Source organism: Platichthys flesus, chromosome 19, assembly GCF_949316205.1.
Source record: "Platichthys flesus chromosome 19, fPlaFle2.1, whole genome shotgun sequence".
NCBI classification, from domain to species: domain Eukaryota; kingdom Metazoa; phylum Chordata; class Actinopteri; order Pleuronectiformes; family Pleuronectidae; genus Platichthys; species Platichthys flesus.
In genome coordinates this window covers 1480278-1501433 of record NC_084963.1, presented here as the reverse complement: position 1 = coordinate 1501433, position 21156 = coordinate 1480278, and the positions used below count along the sequence as shown (strand labels likewise).

General features: G+C 45.9%; 2 protein-coding genes across 3 annotated transcripts; both read left to right on the top strand.

Moving 5' to 3' along the window:
• Positions 1 to 226: 226 nt before the first annotated feature.
• On the top strand, positions 227 to 6667 carry nars1 (asparaginyl-tRNA synthetase 1). The gene is made up of 15 exons (XM_062412689.1): positions 227 to 403; positions 2455 to 2537; positions 2692 to 2757; positions 2944 to 3036; positions 3111 to 3200; positions 3476 to 3554; positions 3700 to 3770; positions 3940 to 4026; positions 4116 to 4337; positions 4421 to 4620; positions 4741 to 4876; positions 4966 to 5079; positions 5166 to 5297; positions 5452 to 5583; positions 5744 to 6667. The coding sequence occupies exons 1-15, from the start codon at positions 364 to 366 to the stop codon at positions 5873 to 5875; spliced, it is 1677 nt and encodes a 558-aa protein (XP_062268673.1). The 5' UTR covers positions 227 to 363; the 3' UTR covers positions 5876 to 6667.
• Positions 6668 to 7356: 689 nt separating this feature from the next.
• Positions 7357 to 17705, top strand: fech (ferrochelatase). Of its 2 annotated transcripts, XM_062412753.1 has the most exons (11): positions 7357 to 7724; positions 8774 to 8864; positions 9288 to 9407; positions 9843 to 9991; positions 10724 to 10858; positions 11090 to 11196; positions 11407 to 11505; positions 11845 to 11952; positions 12524 to 12688; positions 13037 to 13096; positions 14177 to 17705. In XM_062412753.1, the coding sequence occupies exons 1-11, from the start codon at positions 7685 to 7687 to the stop codon at positions 14312 to 14314; spliced, it is 1212 nt and encodes a 403-aa protein (XP_062268737.1). In that variant the 5' UTR covers positions 7357 to 7684; the 3' UTR covers positions 14315 to 17705. The 2 variants fall into 2 exon arrangements, with proteins under 2 accessions (XP_062268737.1, XP_062268738.1); XM_062412754.1 differs by lacking the exons at positions 7357 to 7724; positions 8774 to 8864; positions 9288 to 9407 and adding an exon at positions 9562 to 9591.
• Positions 17706 to 21156: the final 3451 nt, after the last annotated feature.

The window sequence follows — 21156 nt, the reverse complement described above, 5'->3', positions numbered from 1 at the left end:
TATATTTGAAATATTCTGTGTTCATTTTGTTGTTTGAATCTATTTGATTTATATGTGCAATTAGTATTAGTATTAAACGATGTATTGATCTATGTATTCTAGTATTTATTGATTATCAGAATCCCGGTTGATAATAACAAGAAATACATTAGTGATAAGTTGTATGAAATAATCAGGGCGGAACCTTTCCTCAGGACACCGCGCCCGCACGGAACCTATAAAGCGCCGCTACGTCACATCCTGACGCACACTTTCAGTTCCTCGGCTGCAGCGGATCAACTGTCCCTCGCTCCCCGGGTTTGTGTCCCTCTTCTCCCGCAACAAACACCCTCCTGTGCGCCTCCGGCTCGGACTGCGGCTAACATGGCGGCGCTAATCAAAGGCGTGGAGCAGGTTTCCGTGGGTAAGCAAGGGGCTTAGCCGAAGCTAGCTAGCCAGCTAGCTCCCGAAGACATGTGTTCGCGTATTGCATCAGTTTCCCTGACGTTAGCAGCTAGCATGCGGCTAACGCTGGTCTGTCACTCTGCTTGGTTGGTGTGTATGTGTATGTGTATGTGTATGTGTGTGTACTCGCTAACGCAGTAAATCACAGGTAACAACAGCTCTCATCCAGAACCGACAGCTGTCAGCTCAGGTTAACCTGCAGCACCGACACTGAAGGGTTGCGTCAGTCGGGGAGTCAACCCGGTGCACCACCACCGGCCCAACCCCTCATACTGACCGAGATCCGTTATGATCCATCAGGAGCTGCTGGAGCTTTATTCACTTATTATTCTGGATACACTTGATATTTTGCTCCGAATCAAATTCCAGGTGCGATGAGCCGGTGTTCCTCTGCTGCTGGATATTCTGCTATATAATAGTCTACCACCCCCCCCGTGACTATTTGTATTGATTCAATAAATGTAACTGTAAATATTGTTGCTGATTCTGACAATAATCAGGCTGAAGAAGCACAGCAGAGTCCAGAGTGTGTCGTCAGCCACATCCTGCCTCACAGTTTCTGTTTCGTTCTGATTGTTTGATTATTAATAAGTTAGACGAAGGATTTTATTTAGAACATGTTTAGAATGAAATGTGTAGAGACTGTTTTGTCCTTGAGACGCTAGGAGCTCAGTTTCAGTCGTCAGGGTTAGAAGAACACGTTAAACTGGACTAACCATCACTGTGACAGATTGACCCACCTGGCAACTTATAACTACCTGTAATGCAGCTCTCTGCACAAACCATAATTACCACGATATGGAGACGTCGAAGGCGTGACTATTTGTATTGATTCAATAAATGTAACTGTAAATATTGTTGCTGACTCTGACAATAATCAGGCTGAAGAAGCACAGAAGAGTCCAGAGTGTGTCGTCAGCCACATCCTGCTTCACAGTTTTCTGTTTCGTTCTGAGTGTTGTTCTTGGTTTCGTTTCATTTATGTATAAATTGGGCGGGACAGTTATGAATTAACATCAGAATTAATGTAAATGAGCCGGGGTCAGGTGCCTCGTGCCTCCATAACAGTTCTTTTAAATAAAATAACAAATACAAACAATATAAACCCTACTGACGTGATCCGTTATGATTAGTCAGGAGCTGCTGGAGCTTTATTCACTTGATATTTTGCTGCTAATAAAATTCCAGGTGCGATGAGCTATTTACCCCCCCCCCCCCCCACCCCAGTGATTGTTTTTATTGATTTATACAATTTAACTGTAAATATTGTTGCTGACTCTGACAATAATCAGGCTGAAGAAGCACAGAAGAGTCCAGAGTGTGTCGTCAGCCACATCCTGCCTCACAGTTTTCTGTTTCGTTTCATTTATGTATAAATTGGGCGGGACAGTTATGAATTAACATCAGATTGACTGTAAATGAGCTGGGGAACATGTTAAACCAGCCGTTAAACTGGACTAACCATCACTGTGACAGATTGACCCACCAGCGACAATTTATAACTACCTGTAATGCAGCTCTCTGCACAAACCATGATTACCACGATATGGAGACGTCGAAGGCGCCTGAGCTAAATTCTGAAGTGTCAAAATATAGTTTTTCCTTTTTATTCAATCGTTAAAGGATGTTTTCTCTTTGTTACAGTGGAATGTTGAGTGTAATCTAATGAAGGACATTTTAAATATTTTTTGTGTGAGGTTTGGTGACGTATCTGATGTCAGATGGTGTTGATGATGCTGCTTCAAGTGGTTTTTAACCAAACAGCTTTGTAAATAGGTCCTCTTTGGTTAATCTTATCAGGGGGCATGCAGACGGCAATTTTAGTTGCCATCAACCTCAGCAGTGATCCTGCAGGTTGATGTTTGGTTCGATTGTGAGTCGGTTACAAACCAGAGAGAGAAAGTGAAAGTTCGCTCACCACAATCGTATCTACATAACACTGTCTCTGCCCTGTGGTCGTGGTGGGTCCATGAATCCGAGTCATCACCGGTGTCTCACTCTGTTCCTCAGGTCAGTTGTACGTGTCGGACAAATGCGGCAGCGACCAGGACGGAGACGGCTCGGAGCAGAAACCCTTCAAAACTCCTCTGGGGGTAAGAATGTGTCGTCCACTGAAAATACGTTTTCAGATTTGATTCTTTTAAAAGGCTTCATGTATTTTGATCTTCTAGTTGTCAGTGTTAGAAACAGTGGAAGGAATCATTGTTTACATGGTGTGTCATTGTGTTTATTGTCAAATCCTCACAGGCTCTGTTGTCCGTTGGGAAGGAGCCGTTTCCCACCATTTATGTGGACTCGCAAAAAGAGGATGAGGTTGGTAAAACAAATAATCTCGTTTCTTCTTTTTATGCCTGTGAACCAGCAGAAATAAGGATATAAGTAGTTATTACTGTTTAATGCCCAAGTCGGCTTCAAACATTGACATTCTCCACTTCACAACATTAAGCTGCACCGCTTCATATGTTTTCCTTCATTAATCCACTGCTCTCTGTCTCTCAGCGTTGGGCGGTGATCTCAAAGACGCAGATGAAGAGCGCTAAAAAGGCCTTTGGCCGTGAGCAGCTGAAGAGTGATGCCAAAGACCAGAAGGAGGTGTGTAAGATAGCTAGGCTCAAATAAAACAAATCTTTGGATCTCTGTTTTTCACTCTGCGTGATGTGGTGCAGGCTGAGGACACCGAGAGGAGAGATAAGAACCTGGAAGAAGCCAAGAAGATCGTCATTCAGAAAGACCCGAGTCTCCCTGAGCCTGAAGCGGTCAGTTCCTACTCAGATATCAACTTGATTCACTCACTGGATGTTTGTGAAAATACACATCTAACTGTAATTTAATGATTTTGACATTAACCCTTCATTTGAACCTATTTTTAACCCTTCAAACTACTCAGACCTTTTCAGGATCAAATCAATCCCCCAGCTCCTTTGAATCTCTGTTTACATGTTATTATTTTTGGAAACACTGAAGATGAGGTTCAGTGCTCGGCTCTAAATTTAAAGCTTTAGAGAATGATTTGCATTTGTACATCGAGCAGGTTAAAATTCGTCATCTGGAGCCAAAGAGAGGTCAAAGGGTCAAAGTGTTTGGATGGATTCATCGCCTGAGGAGACAAGGTGAGCAGCAGAAAACACGACAACCAAAATAATGGGTTCACATCCACCTGACCCGTTTTAGAATGAACCCAAAAAATACAACAACACACACAAAACCAAATGTCTTTAACTTTTAAAGTTCAATGTATATTTCTGTGTCCTACAGGGAAGAACCTGATGTTCATTGTGCTGAGAGACGGAACTGGTTTCCTCCAGTGTGTCCTCAACGATAAACTGGTACGAAATGTCTCTTATTGATTTGAAATCAGCCGAAGGACGACAAATGCACTGAATTGACACTGGAAAAAACTACTTTCAAGAGTTTATATTATCTTCAAAAGCTGCTTCATATGTTTAAATCTAAATAAAACGTCTCGTCTCCGTTGTGACTTCCTCTCGTCTTCAGTGCCAGTGCTACAACGGCCTGGTGCTGTCCACCGAGAGCACGGTGGCTCTGTACGGGACCATCACCCCCGTTCCTGAGGGCAAGCAGGTAAACACTCCTGATGCACAGATCACACATTCGGAGACCGACAGCCCGGATCAGCAGCTCGTCACTGACTTCACGTCTTCCTCTCTCAGGCGCCCGGGGGCCACGAGCTGCACTGTGACTTCTGGGAGCTGATTGGCTTAGCTCCAGCCGGCGGCACCGACAACCTGGTGAACGAAGAGTCGGACGTGGACGTCCAGCTGAACAACCGACACATGATGCTCAGAGGAGAGAACGTGTCCAAGATCCTCCGAGTGCGCTCCACCGTCACCCAGTGCTTCAGGGACCACTTCTTCCACAGCGGCTACCACGAGGTGAACCTCTAGGCCCGGGACGCCCGGCGGCTTCAGGATCTCGGACTCTTTGCTCACCTCTGTTTGTTGTTCCATCTTTTCAGATCTTTCCTCCGACCCTGGTGCAGACTCAGGTGGAGGGCGGCTCCACGCTGTTCAACCTGGACTACTTTGGCGAGCAGGCGTTCCTGACGCAGTCCTCCCAGCTCTACCTGGAGACCTGCATACCCGCCCTGGGAGACAGCTTCTCCATCGCCCAGTCGTACCGAGCCGAGCAGTCCCGCACCCGCAGGCACTTGTCCGAGTGAGTCTGCTGTTCCACAGAGAACGTCTGAGCGTCACTGGAAATAAAAGAGAAAACAAACTGAAGATTTATGAATAATAGAAGCTTTGAGTTTGACTGTCTCCGACTGTGTGTGGTCAGGTACACTCACATCGAGGCGGAGTGTCCCTTCATCTCGTTCGAGGACCTGCTGACCAGGCTGGAGGAGCTGGTGTGTGACGTGGTGGACCGAGTGCTCAAGTCCCCGGCTGGACAGCTGGTCTACGACATCAACCCGGTACCTGGAGCTTTGATCACATGCTCCTCACTAGCAGTTGTATGGATGATGTGGTCGTGTTATAAAGATGATCTTTTCTCTAATGCCAGGACTTCAAACCGCCCAAGAGGCCGTTCAGGAGGATGGACTACACTGACGCCATCAAGTGGCTCAAAGAGCACGACGTCAAGAAGGACGACGGCACCTACTACGAGTTCGGAGAGGTGACGACTGAACACGACACACAAACTTTACTCACGCGTCAGAGATGAGAGGATTTGGTTTTGACAGTTTGACTCGTCTCTCTCAGGACATCCCTGAGGCTCCAGAGAGGCTGATGACAGACGCCATCAACGAGACCATCCTGCTCTGTCGTTTCCCAACGGAGATCAAGTCCTTCTACATGATGCGCTGCCCCGAGGACCGGCGCCTCACTGAGTCGGTACGAACCACAGTCACACCTGAACACAGTTGAACTCTGGGTAAAGGTCAATCTCACCCTGATGGCAAACTCATGTACCATGTTTTCTGCCTCTGTGGGTCCGTGGTGGGTTTATAGGAGCTTTGTATTATGAAGTGACCTCTTTGCTTTGTAGGTCGACATGTTGATGCCAAACGTGGGTGAGATTGTCGGAGGCTCGATGCGTATCTGGGACTCTGAGGAGCTGCTGGAGGGATACAAGAGGGAGGGAATCGACCCCACCCCATACTACTGGTACACTGACCAGGTAAAGGAAAACCGCCTGTGTGTTTTGAGCTGTTTTTCAGACCTGCACTGAATGAAGTCGACATTTCATCGTCCACGAGACGCTGCTGATTCTCAGTCATATCTAGTGTTTCAGGATTTGTGTGTTAACAGGCTGTTGTGTGGATCTGTGTGTGTTTCAGAGGAAGTACGGCACTTGTCCTCACGGCGGCTACGGTCTGGGTCTGGAGCGTTTCCTCACCTGGATGCTGAACAGACATCACATCAGAGACGTCTGCTTGTATCCTCGCTTCATCCAGCGCTGCCGCCCCTGAGCGCACACACACATTCTGTGGTTGGATGTGGCTCGTGCAGATGAATCCCAAAAAAAAAAATCCAAATAACGATCTATTTCTGCTAAACTTTGCCTCTTCTCCGTTTCGTCGTCGCTCGTTCTGACTTGAAACGTGAATCTGACCATTTCCTGCCTCTGCTGATGCTCATTGGCTGATATTTATCCTGCCATAAACACGGCTGTATCCTGTCATCACACAGAGTCTGCAAGTCCGAGAAAACATAGAAAAACGTCCCCTGTGGTCTTCAGTGCTGCTGAATAATAGATTGAATGTATATTTTGTTAATATAATCCGGAGGAATTTGCGAAAAAAAGGACTTAAAAATTCAATTAACCTGCAGAATCGTTCATTTTTAGCTTAATGTTTGCAAATTTTGGAATTTGCAGTAAAATAATTCTTCATCAATCGAGTTCTGTCTGATGCAGAAAATTGCACAAATGAAGAATCAGCAAGAAGCGGAAAATAATGTTCACGAAGAAAACACTGAATTTGTCTGTTTTGTTGTTGGTAAATCGTTTTGGTTCAGATTCACAGAATAAGGAAGTAATTCTGTGTCAAACATTTCAAAATCACAAGATCAAGAATAACAAACTGTGCTGTCACACGATCACCGTCCCAGCCCTCGTGGTTCAGTTTGTCTCAGATCAAACTTTAATCACGACGATGCTTTCACGTGTCAGGGAACCACAGCTCAAATTAAACTGCTTCACCTGTGATTGTCTCTGTTCTGCTCTTCACCTGGAAAACTCAATAAACTGAACCTGATTCAAATCCCCTGGACGCTTGTGTGAAGGGTTTCTGCCACTTATGACTCTTTATTGTGTGACTGGTTTCACATAGATGTAATCAGATTACTTTGTATGTCCTCTCTCCTCCTCATCACTTCCTTCGTGCACCAGAGGTTCAACACACAAACACACATGAGCGTGGTCTGAAATGAAAGGGGCGGGTCTTATTTGTAACTGCGACCTCAGACGAACGTAGTAATGACGTCACAGTGAGAGTGCATTAAGACTACCAGACTGAATGAGATTCAGACCGGAAATACCGCCGAACGTCTTCCAGGATAAAAGCATGAAACAAGTCACATTTCAAATATATAAACGTGAAACACAATTACACAGCAAAACTGTAAGAAAACACTCTTGACTAAAGCTAACTACTACAATGAACTCCAGTCTTGTCACATATCACAGTTAGAACCAATAACTATATTTAATATAGTAACACCAACCGTTATTTCAATCTGACATTAGAATATTTATATTTTTTTTATGATTCTTTTATTTTTTTATTCAGAAAAATTGCCAACCCTTTTTATTTCATACAAACAATTTAAAGTATTAACTACCAAAGTGTGGAAAAGGCAGATGACAACTCAACTGACACGTTACATCACAACCGTCGAATCTTATCTTGAAGTGCTTAAACCGGAAGCTCCTGTAGTAACCAGGCGCTGGTTGAAGGAGACGGAAACGCACGAGCGAGCAGCGCGTCACATGAACCGGGAAACACTCGTTGATCCAGCGGCTCCAGAGGCTTCACCTACCCGGCTCAAGGCTCCTCGTCCCCGGGTTCTATCGGTTCTTCTATCCGGGCTACAGCTGCTCTTCTCCCAAGGCTTCAGGCTCCACTTCGCGGGCTCAAGCGGCTCCTCGCCCCGGGTTCTACCGGCTCCTCTCCTCGGGCTCCAGGCTTCTCTTCCCCGGACTCCAGCTGCTCTCTCCCCGGGCTCCAGGCTTCACTTCCCCGGGCTCAGCCGCTCTCCAGCGGCAGCAGGACGTTAGCATGATGGCGGTGCTGGGCAGCGCCGGTCGCTTCCTCCACAGTGAGTGACACAGCAGCTGAAGTTGGCCGGACTCTGGGGGGGATCTGTGCCCGCAGTGGACGCGTGTTTCTCGGCCTCGGAGCCGCAGTTTGTTCGCCGAGTTGCGGTTTGTGATCAAACTCGTTTCGTAAAGGGTCGTGAAGCTAGCATCGGAGTTAACGCTCAGTTTCCTGTCGGCGCTTTCACAGTAAATCCGACCTCATAAAACCCTCGGTTCTTAACGTGTTGAATCTACTTGTTTGACTTCAGCTTCTCGTTATAACGCGTGCTCCAGGCTCCACTGTTTCGTCCCGGCTCCATGTTGGTTGTTTTTATCGTATCCGGCTGTAATGAAACAATCCACGTGCTTTTATTTCACAAACAAACCGTGTGGTTTCCGGCCCGTCACTAACACACGCAGCCTTGACGCGGCGCCATATGACTTTGACAGTTTAGCGTTAACCTTACGTAACGGGTTTACCCCGCGACGCGTTACGAAGCGACCGAAGGTTCCGTTCGAGTCCCGCAGGCCCGGTACCGTGTGTCCGCGGGACGCCGCGAGGGGACCAACACTTTAACAATTACACAATTCCAGCGCTGTCAACTTGCGTAATGTGTGCAGTAGGGCCCCTGGTGGCGAGCCAGGGAACTGCAGCATTATGAAAGAGTGTGTGAAATTGTATTATATGAAAAACTGAGAATAGTAATTTAATAGAATGTTAAACACAAATCCAACCAACCAACACTTGTTTTCAGTGTATTATCATTTCTTCTCTTGTTAAACATCATTACTTTGTTTATTTGACCGAATGTTCATCAAACTTCATGTCAAATTCTAACTTTTTGAGCTTATGTTAGGATCAATATGAGATTGAGACCATTTTCCCCCGACTTCTTAAATCCAGCTCTTGAGAAACTTTTTTGTTCTTTGAGTTCTTCCCATGTTCCAGCTTCCATCCCTCCACTGTCTTTTGTGGAAATCCCTGAACTTAAAACCTTGATGGAGATAATAAAATATAACGTGTTTAGATAAATGACTGTGTGAGTAACTTGTGTTTCTTCTTGTTCAGTTGTCAGGAGCAGCGTCGGTCTGAGTGTGAGGAGCCGCTCCAGCGCTGCTGCGTTAGCACAGGCTGCAACCCCAGAGACAGTGGAGAACAGGTGACAGATACACACAAACACAGACACACAACTAACCGGTAACACCTCTGTGGCAGTTTTTATATTCAGTGCCTATAAATAAAGGGGTTTTCAGACCTGCTCCGAAGTCCTCACGTGTTCTGTGTGTGAGAACAAATGTCTGAGTCAGTGTCTCTGGATACTTTCTGGATCTTCTCCTGCAGCCTCTTGTTGAAATGTGTGTAACATGTCATAGTGAGTCCATGTGAGCAAACATCAGGACAATGTGTGGAAGCTTCCCAGAGAGCGAGTGGACGTTTATCAGGCAGAGCTCCACAGTCTGAGTGTTGCCTTGAAATACATAATTTTATTATTATCATCATCAGACGGCGAAGATCAATAATCCCGAGATGGGTTGGAGGCATCGTTTCAAATGAGCTGATTCTGAATCTCGTGTTTCTGCAGGAAACCGAAGACGGGCATCCTGATGCTGAACATGGGAGGACCCGAGAAACTGGAAGACGTCCACGACTTCCTGCTGCGACTCTTCTCAGACACGGACCTGATGAAACTCCCTGTGCAGAGGTACGACTCACACACACACACACACACCGAGCACACACATACACAGACCTGATGAAACTCCCTGTGCAGAGGTACGACACACACACACACACACACACACACACACACACACACACACACACACACACACACACACACACCGAGCATACACATACACAGACCTGATGAAACTCCCTGTGCAGAGGTACCACACACACACACACAAACACACACACCCACACACACATACAACGACTCTCCCTCTCAACAAAAAAGTGGCTATTTTTGGTTTCTCAGACTTTGGTCATATAACAAATCTAGCACCTTGAAATTCGTGTCACACAGTCGGGTCCCCTGTCGGAGGATTTTGGAGAATCTTCTCCTCCCATTGTACAGAGATGAAGTTGTGGAGATGCAGCTGCGTTATTGAAGTGTTTTTCTTTCACTGTCGTTCAGTACACTCGGTCCGCTCATCGCCAAGCGCCGCACGCCAAAGATCCAGGAGCAGTACAGTAGGATCGGAGGAGGCTCGCCCATCAAACACTGGACCTCCATGCAGGGGGAGGGGATGGTGAAGCTGCTGGACGAGATGAGCCCAGAGTCGGGTGAGGCATCCTGGACAGCGAGTGGGGGAGGGAGGGGGAGGGTTGTCCAACCCGTCAGAGCCAACTTCAGTTTGTTCAGTTTACAAACTGATATGGTTTATTGTTGTTTTAAATTTCAAAACAAGCAGGACGGCTGTGTTTTCTGTGTGTGACTCTGTGAGGGTTTGTGTGTGTGTGTGTGTTTCTCTGTTTGTGTGTGTGTTTCTCTGTTTGTGTGTGTGTTTCTCTGTGTGTCTGTGTGTGTGTGTGTGTGTGTGTGTGAGAGAGGGAGATAGCGACTCGATGAAGGAGTTCCTCTTCACGCCTCAAACACACCTCCCTGATAAGAGCGACGGTTTGAAAACCAACCGTTCAAAAACAAACCTGTAAACAACACCAGAAGCAGAAGATGATAAACAGTCACAGCATAATTACATTGTTTAGACATTCATCTTTTCTTTAGTTGTGTTTTTATTTACATTTGATTAATTCAAAGACTTCAGAGATTTTTTATCTAATACCAACATTTCCAAACATAACCAACATATCGAGATGAAGAATATTTCCCTTGATGAAATATCTGATGTTCTGGGGCCGATGCTGAGTCGGTTAATCAGGAGTCAAACGTTTCTGATTCTGATTTAATGACTATCAGATGTTTATCGCCTAAGTTTGACATGGCTGTTATTATTATTATTATTATTATTATTATAATCTCAGCCTTACTGACCCATTTTGCCTTCGTCTCGTCAGCTCCTCACAAGTTCTACATCGGGTTCCGGTACGTTCACCCGCTGACGGAGGAGGCCATCGAGGAGATGGAGAAGGACGGAGTGGAGAGAGCAGTGGCCTTCACACAGTATCCTCAGTACAGCTGCTCCACCACAGGTCACTGTCACACAACAACACACAACACACAGTTCAAACTGAACACACAACATTCACAGCCTCTTTACAGGAGATGGTCAGTGTTGACTTCTTCTCCCGGGTTTGATCACGTTTTTCAAAACGAGTGTGAACGCTCTGAAGATCTGAAGGGGAGTTGTGCAGTGGTCGAGTCTGTGGCTATCGTGTATTACAACGTAAACATGTTTGTTGTTTTGTTGTTTATGTAAACAGGAAGCAGTCTGAACGCCATCTACCGTTACTACAGCAACAGAGGGGACAGACCCAAGATGCGCTGGAGTGTCATCGACCGCTGGCCCACACACCCACTGCTGGTGGAGGTGAGACACACACACACACACACACACACACAATCTGACTCGGACAAGAAGTTGTCATAGAAACAAATGAGCTCCAAATAACCATGGTTGGTCGTCATAGTGACTAATGAGTCAGGGAAAGTTATAGTCTTGACATTTCAATGTGTGTGTGTCTGCGTGTGTGTGTCTGCGTGTGTGTGTCTGCGTGCGTGTGTGTGTGTGTGTGTGCAGTGTTTTGCAGAACACGTCAGTAACGAGCTGCTGAAGTTTCCAGAAGAGAAGAGAGACGACGTGGTGATTCTGTTCTCGGCTCACTCGCTGCCCATGGCTGTAAGTTGTGTGTTTTTAATAATGAATGAAACGTGTAACTGGTCCGACCACTGGTGAGACGCTCGTAGGAGTTGGAACCAGTTTGGACTCGTTTTATTTTGAAAAGGTTTCTGTGGATCAACTAATCGAGAAGCTGAATCTCAAAGATGTTGTGTGTAAAGTTCCAGCTCCTGTTCACAGAACCTTCATGACCTTTGACACCACTGCTGCTACTGGAACCACTGGGTTCTACTGCTGATTATAATACTGTTGTTTCTACAGTACCTGCTTCTTTAACTGTGTACAGCCACTGGTACTGATGGTATTAGTACTACAGCCGTACTGTTGTTTACTCCACAGGTCGTAAACAGAGGTGACCCGTATCCTCAGGAAGTGGGAGCCACAGTTCAGAGAGTCATGGAGAGACTGGGACACTGTAACCCGTACAGACTGGTGTGGCAGTCCAGAGTGAGCGCGCACGCACGCACACACACGCACGCACACACACACACACACACACACCGGTGCAGTGTCATGTCATTGTATGACTTGGGTCCTGTGTACATTTAATTGAGCTGATAGATTTTCTCCTTTATTTTATTAATTAATTCATTAATTATGATTTCTGATTCAACCAACAGCTGATTTGTTCCTTATTGTATTTAATTGTGTTAAAAGTGTTGGACAAGTTTCAGTTAGTAGACTTTGAAAACATGTTACTTTCCATAGTTCTCTTTATATTCACCATCTGCAGCTCATGTTAACTGCTCTGATTATCTTTACTTCATAACCACAGAGTCTTTAATATGTAACCTCAGCTTTATATAACTTCATGATGCTGTCACAGTAGAACTCAGTTGTTGTTCTGGCCACAAGATGGAGCCACTTGTCTGTGTAATCCTGCAGCAGAGCTCCTGGTGCTGGGTCTCAGTCGCTCATCAGATGTTCCCACAGAACACAAGAGGACCAGGAAGACATGTTTAATATCTGTCCGTTCTGACGTCTCCTGTCCTCACCTGAACGCCTCTTTGTCCCTCAGGTGGGACCGATGGCGTGGCTCGGCCCTCAGACCGACGACGTGATCAAAGGTCTGTGTGAACGGGGAAAGAAGAACATCCTGCTGGTTCCCATCGCCTTCACGTCCGACCACATCGAGACGTTACACGAGCTGGACATCGAGTATGGACAGGTGCTGGGGGAGGAGGTAAGAGTGTGTGTGTGTGTGTGTATGTGTCTGTGTGTGTGTGTGTGTGTGTGTAAAGGTACACCAGTGAGGCAGCAACAAATCAATGTGACTGGTGCCACAAAGACACAAACAACCTTTTATACGTCTGTCTTTGTGGAAAAACATGTCCTCACTTTTCAAAAGTATATTCCACGGATCCTCTTAAAGATAGAAGACACACACACACACACTCTGGGCCACTTCATCAAGTCCACATTTAAAGAATTAAAGGAATGAATTCCTTTAATTGTTCTTGTGGGTGATGCAACATTAGAATCTGTTGTTCTTAACTGATCATTGTGTTTCTAAAATGTCTTCTCTCCTCAGTGCGGTGTGGAGAACATCAGGAGAGCGGAGTCGTTGAACGGGAATCCTATCTTCATGAGGGTGAGTTCTACACACAGTCACATAGGCTGTGAACAAAGATGGACGACATGACACCTCCAAGAAGTGAGGCCAAATATATTTGATCGCCCCCTGTACAGCTGGAGGAAGTGAGATGTGTCGTCCATCGTTATTTATTCTTTGGTAACTACAAAATAAAGAAACATCCCTGTGTTGTACAAACTAGAGAAGAGAGGGAGAAAGATGATGAACTATAGAGGATTGAAGGAGGGAAGCTTCTGTGAAGTGAACTCTGAGAGGGTGTATAGATCCTCACCTACCTCCTTCCATCCCTTCTTCCTTCCTGTCTTACCTCCCTCCTTCCTTTCATCTTCAACCCTACAACCTTTCTCACAACAGGCAGCTCCAGCTGTGTGTGTAGGGTTTATTAAAGTGAGGGGGCAGATCAATGGGAACCTTTAAAGCTGACTACAGTAAAACTGAAGCGCCCGGACGGCTCGCTGGTCAAACCTGCCGCGCTCAGAGACCTCGCACCAAGTCTCTGTGTGTGTCTGTTTGTGTGTGTGTGTGTGTGTGTGTGTGAGAGAGTGAGAGCGTATAAATCAATATCCAGAGGATGATTAGTTGGTAGTTACTGAAGGATGGTTTCCTCGGTGTGGTTCTAGTTTCCCAGTGAGCTGCATCGGTCTCTGCTGCTGCAGTGTCTGGAAAATAACGAAAATTAAGTTCATCAGCTCAGAGTCTGGTCCGTGTCGGGGGGGGTTTTCTAGATTAAATCCTCCGTCAGATTACAAACTTGTACAATTACGTTACTCTTTTCACTCTGGTTGAGTCGCTTGTGACTCTTCTCCTCCATCAGTTCTCCTCCTGTTGTGGGGGGGGGGGGGGGGGGGGGGAGCTAACTGTCTCTAATGTCTCACTGGGTAAATTCAGTTTAACGAAAACAAGAACTGAGAAAATGACTCTACTTCTGACTTTATAACGCCAATCGGTAGTTTCAACTGCTGACGTCTCTCTCTCTCTTTCCCTCCCTCTCTCTTTCCCTCCCTCTCTCTCCCCCTCTCTCTCTCTCCCCCTCTCTGTCTCCCCATGTTGACTTTGTGTCTTGATTGTCCCGTACAGGCGCTGGCTGACCTGGTCCAGTCCCACCTGAAGTCCAACGAGCCGTGTTCCCGTCAGCTGACCCTGCGCTGCCCGCTGTGCGTCAACCCCACCTGTGGAGAGACCAAGGCCTTCTTCGCCAGCCAGAAACTCTCATAGAAACACACACACACACACACACACACTGACGTGCAGCAGGGACACCTGTGAACATCAGGCCTTCGACAAACAGGAGCTTCTCTCGTGTCTCTGCAGCAGGAGTCCGTGGGAAAATGTGAAGAACAGAACAAATAGTTTCTGCAAATACGTTGAGACGTTAGTTGTTGTAGCTGCAGGTTGGAGGAGAGCAGCCGTCGGCTCTTATCTCGATGGTTCAACAGATTCAAGCAACTGAATTTAGGTTATTTTAAGTTTGAGTGCAGGACTTATTATTAGATTAACTAAAACTCTGCACTTAAATATGTTGTTGTTGCTCCAGCTTCAGCTCTTCTGCTTGAGCTCCTCTAGTCTCCTCGTCCCCAACCGCTAAAATGCACATTGTGGTGATGAAGAAATTAAATTGTCCCGCCTGATTGTTGTCAGTGCGGTACCTTCACTTCAATGGGGAAGAAAGTCTAGAAGAGAAGAGCTAAAGCTGGAGGAAATCGATCCAGGTAAATGAGTGTAAGCGCAGGGTGTTGAGTGAAAGCATTAATAAGTCCTGTTCTCAAACTGAAAGAACACGCTCGATAATAAAGAAACGTTTAAATTGAAATGATAGTAAGAGAAACTGTGGGGATTTGCAGAAACTATTAGTCGAGCGTTAGCTTCGAGAGACGAACTGTCGCTCTCCAGAAACTGTTCATGTCTCACCTCAGCTACATCGAAACAGGCTTTGCACTACTTTATTTTTTAACGTTTCGTGGCTAACATTCCGTTCACACACCCCCTGCAAACCTCTATCAGAGACCCTGTTTCACTTCCCTCTGGTGCTCAATCAATCGCACATGGGATCTGGTTGGTTGGCCGTTCCTCTTCCTCACCATCTCAGCTTCACGTCACCGGCCCTCGTGCTACTAACCCCGCCCATCCTGCTGAAATCCTTGCAATGTGATTGGTGGAGGTGGGTGGTGCTCGACTGCTTCTGCCGACTTAAAATAATTCATGAGATTTTTCCTGTTCCTGTCACGACGCACAGATTTATTCATGTGAACGTTGGCGTCTGTCACTGTGTCGTTCCTCCTGAAGAGCGCAAACGAGTAAAAAGAGGCCACGCATTATTTCTACTATGATCAGAGAGAAGCTGTCGGTCAGCTGAGGTTTTACGATAAAGTGTTTCGTAACGTTGGTTTACTCACAAGGAGAATTTCACTGCGGAACACAAATTCATTAACATGTTTGTTAAAGTGCTGTTGGATTTTTTTTCCTGTTTACGCTAATAAAAGATCACATGATTAAAAGGGAAATGTTACGTTCAGGCCAGATGTCAGTGAAACCCGATCACTAAACTTAGATGCACAAAGTGGATTCCAGAGAAGAAGGTAAATTAATTGTTGTATTAAAACAAACTTACCGTCATCTCTTTATTTTCATTTTTCGAGTGCAAGCGGACAGAGAATCAACCGGTTATGAATCTGAAAGTAAAGTCACTGATGTAATTAGCAGTGATGATGTGTATCTGTACACGTGATGAGAAGAAATGCAAAGGAATTCTTTATGAATGCAACACTGTGCCAGCCCAAATTAATCAATCCCTGTGTGTGTCTGTAGAGGGCGCTGTCGTTGAGTTAAAGTTGCGTGTTGTTGCTTTAAATGTGATGACGGTCCCTCACTTTGCAATTCTCAGGATTTAAAGTTCAAACTAATGACCTCATTGTGTGATGTCAGTGTCGATTATCAGCTTCCTCTTCACGATGCTCAGAGTCAAGGCTACGAAATAACGTCGAACGAAAAGTGAGAAAATCCGAGCAAACATCCGTAGCTTCCACTCCGAGTAGAACACAATGTTATCGTACGAGTAAAGAAACAGACGACTGACTCTCTGTGACGGTGAAAAGGGAAAATCTTTGTACCGATGGTCATGGGTCCTTCAGACGCTCTCCAGTAGGTGGCGCTTCATGGAATTCTCAGATGTCATGAAAGACACTCGGAGCCTCAAGGCTAAAATCAATCACTACTTTCCATCTCAGACGCTTATCTAATACTTATTGATAATGGAATAGATGTATGATTTAATAAAGTATTTAGCTATAGAGGCTTCGGACGAACAGTTTTCAGTTGTAGGCGTTTAGATGAAAAATAAGGTTTTTACCATTAAATCACAAAATATGTTAGGTTAAAAAATGTCGTCACTTTCTGCAGGAAAAGCATAAAAACATAAACCACAGGGGAGTTAAATCTGAAATAAACTTTTTGTTCTCGTCTCGAGTTAGAACTGACGTGTAAGAGTTTAGCTTCAGCGTTGACAGATTTCCCAGGATGCAGTCTGTTTGTTGTCATACCTCCTGAAACTCGGTGCAGTGAAAAATCTGCTGTTTTTATTTCATCGCTGGTCCTTCAGCTCCAGAACATGTCTCTTAGGTTGCTGGGTTGATTCCCAAACGCTGCCCCGGCCCCTCGGGACGAGGCTCTGATAATGTGTAAACCATCAAAGTGAAATCTTCCACTGTTCACGGGGAGTAACTCGACCTCTGACCTTGCCCCCCTATCTCTTGCTGTTTAAGTTTTCTTACTCCATGACGATGTGCCTTTACACTGGCTGATTAGAAATACAGGACTTTGTGCTTTATGTACGTTTCATATGTGCTTAACCAAACGCTGCCGGGAGAAATCCAGCCTGAAGTCTGACTTCACACGTTGCTGCTGGGATCTGAGTCCATGGCGGCGCCTCAAAGACCCCAGTGAGTTTTAGATCCACGCTGGTTTCATGACTTCTGTGGACAGAAAGAGAATCCAAGTCTCTCAGGATGAAGAAGAGGAGCAGTGCTGCCGCTCCACAGGCTCCGCCCCTCCCCTGACTGGTCCCACATGTTCCTGTCGAGGACCAGTCAGACGCAGACGAGCTCCAGAAACGATTTCTCCGATGTGTTCTGGAGCTAAAACCAACAGTTGGTGGTTTTGTTGTTGCTCAAAACCTTCAAACACGAATCAGTTTGACAAAAGAAAAACAGAAATAGAAATTTGTCTCTTCACTGAAACTGTGACAACGGAAGAAGTCCAGTTTGTTGAAGTCAGTTCGGCTGCTTTTTCCTGCACAAACGTGTTTTCTGTATTATTTTGAATTATTTGGTGTGTGTTTTTGACGACTCTGTTGAGTGTGTAGCTGAGGGTTTGTTGTGGGAAGCTTCTGTCGTGTGTGTGTGTGTATCAAACAAAGAAGCCTCAGCTCCAGTATATTTTGGGTTGTTTGGATTTATTTATTTCCGTTTGTTTTCTTCGATGTGCACAGAGTGTCTCCTCTGTTCTGTCTCTTTGTTTATTTGAGAGACATGATGCTAACAGTGCGATGACGTCCAACCAAGAGTCTTCCTGCTTAATAAAATATTATAAAGACAGAATGGCTTCTGCTCTGTTTGGTTTCCTCTTCTGTTCACTGAGTGAGATTCACACTGTTTACATCTTTAGAGACAAAGTCAACTGCTCGGAAACATCAATTATCATAAGGTTATGACCACAGAGTGAATAAAGATGGACGACCGGCCTCTACTGTATCTGAGCCAAAATATATCTGTACTGGTAACATCTCCCATGATCCCACGCTGCTGCACCAGGTCATATTTATTTAGTTGAGTCGACCCCTAGTGGCCGAAGTTATATAGTGTACATTGATGTGTAGTTTGAATTTGTGGTCATGTCCCATCTGCTAACATGGAGGAGGCAGGGTTTATGATATATACTGCATCCAGCCACCAGGGGGCGTTCCAGATGATTTGGCTTCAGGTTTGAGGATGGAAGTTGTTTCCTTGCTTCCTTCAGGTTCTGTTCTTTCTTCTCTTCCCTTTGTCTGTTTTTCACCTCTTTTCTTTCCCCCCCTCATTCTCATTTTTCTTCATTAGACTCTTCTTTCTCCTCCCGTCATTTTCCCAGCGCTTCATTTTTCCTCCCCTCTTCTTCCTCCTTGTGCATCTCTCTCTCTCTCTCTCTCTCCCTCTCTTCCCTCTCCTTATCTTTTCCAATCTTCTGTCCTCCCTCTCATCCCTCCACCCCATCTCTCTTCATCCTCACCCCTGTTATTCCCCCCCCATTCCAATCTTTTCCTCATCTCCCATGTCCGTCCTCCCCCTCCTCCCCTCCTCACCTTCCCATTCATTCCTCTCTCGTTCACCCCCCCGCCTCCTCCCTCCATCTCTCTTTTTTCCCAGCAGTCCCCTGCGGTGTTGCAATCACCTCTGCTGCTGTTGATTAAGCTGAGAGAGATTGGCTGTCCACGACCCAATAACCCCTGAGGGCGCCTCCCCTCTTCCCCCCCCACCCCCCCCCCACCCGTCCTCCCCCACCCCCCCCCCCCCCCCCCCCATCTGAGCCAGCTACAATCCCTCCGTTCAATTCACCTTCTTTTTTTCCTCCTCACCTTTTCTGCTGTTCTCCTCCATGACCTTTTCATCTCTCTTCCTTTTTCCTCTTGTCTCCTTGTTTTCTCTCCTCTTTTCATCATCACTCCCTCCTTTTCCTCTCCTTGTCTCCTTGTCTTCTCATCACCTCTCAACCCGTGTCCCCTCTTCCTCACTCTCTCTCTCCTCCTCCTCTTCCTCACCTTCACTCACAGATGGTGACGGTTCTGGGATATTTTCCGAAACTCAACTTTAAGCGAATTAAAAAAAAAGCTCAATTCGTTCAAACGTATTAATACACCCTCCCAATGAGTCGAGCTGACAGTGAGCGCCCTCTGGTGGATCACGAGACAAACTACATCAGATTATCTGATCTGCTTCTAGACTTTCGTAGATGTTCGAACAAACCTCAGAGCCAAAATATCAGTCTCCTCATGAAACCACATTTAAATTCACTAAGTCTAGATTTTTATTTGAATCTGCATCAACTTTCCCACAATCATTGACATCCGTCGTCTAGATGTTTCTGAATTATATCAATAAGATCCGTGAATTATTCTCTGAGAAAACAACGGAAAATGTGCAATATCTTTTATTTTGAAGAAAGTGACACTGGACACCACTAGATGTCAGTAAATCCTACACATTGGACCTTTAATGCTGTGCTTCAGCGCCACCTACAGCCCGACACACAGAGTAAAGAAAGGGAATATGTCCAGTAACTCACCAAAAGTATTTAACTTCTCGAACTCTTAAACGTTCACATCTTTCTGTCATTCTAAAATCTTTTCTTTGGACTCTTTTTTTCTGTCGGCCCAGCAGCTCTGAGGGGGAGGGGCTGTTTGTGTGTCTGTGTGTGTGTGTGTGTGTGTGTGTGTTTGCGGTGACTGCAGGCTGCCAGTAATTGAAAAGCCGGGACGCGAGCGCCTGCAACCCCCGTGACCTCCTATTTAGAGAACGACCATTGATTTCTACAGAGAAAGAGACGGAGTGAGGAATAAAGTGAAGGAGAAATTGGAAAAAAAAAATTGGGAGAAGATGGGAGGAAGAGGAATGAAAGACAACAGGGAGGGAGAGGAGGGTAACAATTAAAGGGAGGCAACAGAGGTGAGGTGGGAGGATGAAAGGAGGAGAGAGAAGGAGGGAAGGAGACAAAGGACAGAAGAGAGGAGGCAGACGAACGGACAGGGAGGGAAGGACATTTTGGATTCAAACAAATCTGTTCTGCTGATTCACGATTCCAAAAAGTGTGACGTGTTGTTGTCAGGTTGTTGCTCCCGTCCACCAGGGGGCGTCAGAGGGAGCTCTCAGGGTTGGATGGGAATCTTTCACACGATTCAATCCTCAGTTTCCAATTTCTCATCTAAATCTAGGACAAATTCCAAACATGCAAATAAGATGAACAGCAGGTGGCGCTCATCTTCTCCTTGAACACGATTAAACCTCTGGAGAAGAAGAAGAGCGAAAATGTCCTGTACGGTACTTCCATGTGTTTCATGAATTCATTTGATCCTCGCTGCTCCCTCAGATCGGACGTGGAGCCGAGCATCGAACCACCGGGACGTGGTTTGACAATGTGATCAGCGCCATCTTGTTTTTTTAGTTACCATATTTAGGGGGAGCTGGGGGGGGGGGGCGGGGGGGAGCGTGACAGACAGCTCGTCGGATGCTCGGATTGATGAGAATAAAATCTATTTCTGCCACAGCCGACGTTTCCCCCTGCAGGTTGGTTGTGGCGCTGCAGGTCCGGTTGAAGAACACCGATGTTTCACTTTAGAACTCAGTTGTTCTGTGGTTACCCCCCCCCCCCCCGGCCTCCTGATCAGGCATCTGACTGGCAGGAAATAGAAAGACAGCGTTTGATTAACAGTGACAGGATGGACCGCTGTTTCCCTATTAACAGGAAGAGGAGCGGGTGATTGAATGGGACGAGGACGAGGGTTAAAGGGGACGAGGGACAGGTTGGACTGAAGGGAGGAGATGGACGCTGGTGTGATGACAGAGAGAGAGAGAAGTGAGTGATGGAGACGAGAGACAAAGGAAAAGACGGAAGGTGACGGAGGCGTTAGAACCGGCAGATAAATCACAGGAGGCCAACGAAGAGGATCATAAAGAGAGAGACGATGAAAGCACACGAGGAAGAAACGTCAACAATGGCAGAACTTCTTAAAGGTACCAAGTGAGAAACTTCCTGCAGTAACACAACGATACACATCGCCTTTTCCCTTTCTTAAGAGGTACACTGCCCTCTAGTGGATATAATGCCTAACAATGAACAGGACACATGGAATTATGGGGACGTTTTGTCTTTTCGTAACAAAGAGCACATTTGAAAACACAAGATATAAAATCTGAGTGTATTTATAGTAAAGAAGACACGGGGGGGGGCAGCTGTACATGGATCAGACCATTGTGATTTCTTTATTGTCTTTTTTTTCTGTCTTTTATACATAGAGTGGAACAACATTAATT

Bases quoted from the DNA above. Each gene is read 5' to 3' on its own strand.
- nars1 (XM_062412689.1), top strand. From the start codon at position 364: ATGGCGGCGCTAATCAAAGGCGTGGAGCAGGTTTCCGTGG. The intron at 3,771-3,939 runs GTACGAAATGTC...TCTCGTCTTCAG, and splicing joins GTGTCCTCAACGATAAACTG to TGCCAGTGCTACAACGGCCT. The intron at 5,584-5,743 runs GTAAAGGAAAAC...TGTGTGTTTCAG, and splicing joins ACTACTGGTACACTGACCAG to AGGAAGTACGGCACTTGTCC.
- fech (XM_062412753.1), top strand. From the start codon at position 7,685: ATGATGGCGGTGCTGGGCAGCGCCGGTCGCTTCCTCCACA. The intron at 7,725-8,773 runs GTGAGTGACACA...CTTCTTGTTCAG, and splicing joins CGCCGGTCGCTTCCTCCACA to TTGTCAGGAGCAGCGTCGGT. The intron at 12,689-13,036 runs GTAAGAGTGTGT...TTCTCTCCTCAG, and splicing joins GACAGGTGCTGGGGGAGGAG to TGCGGTGTGGAGAACATCAG.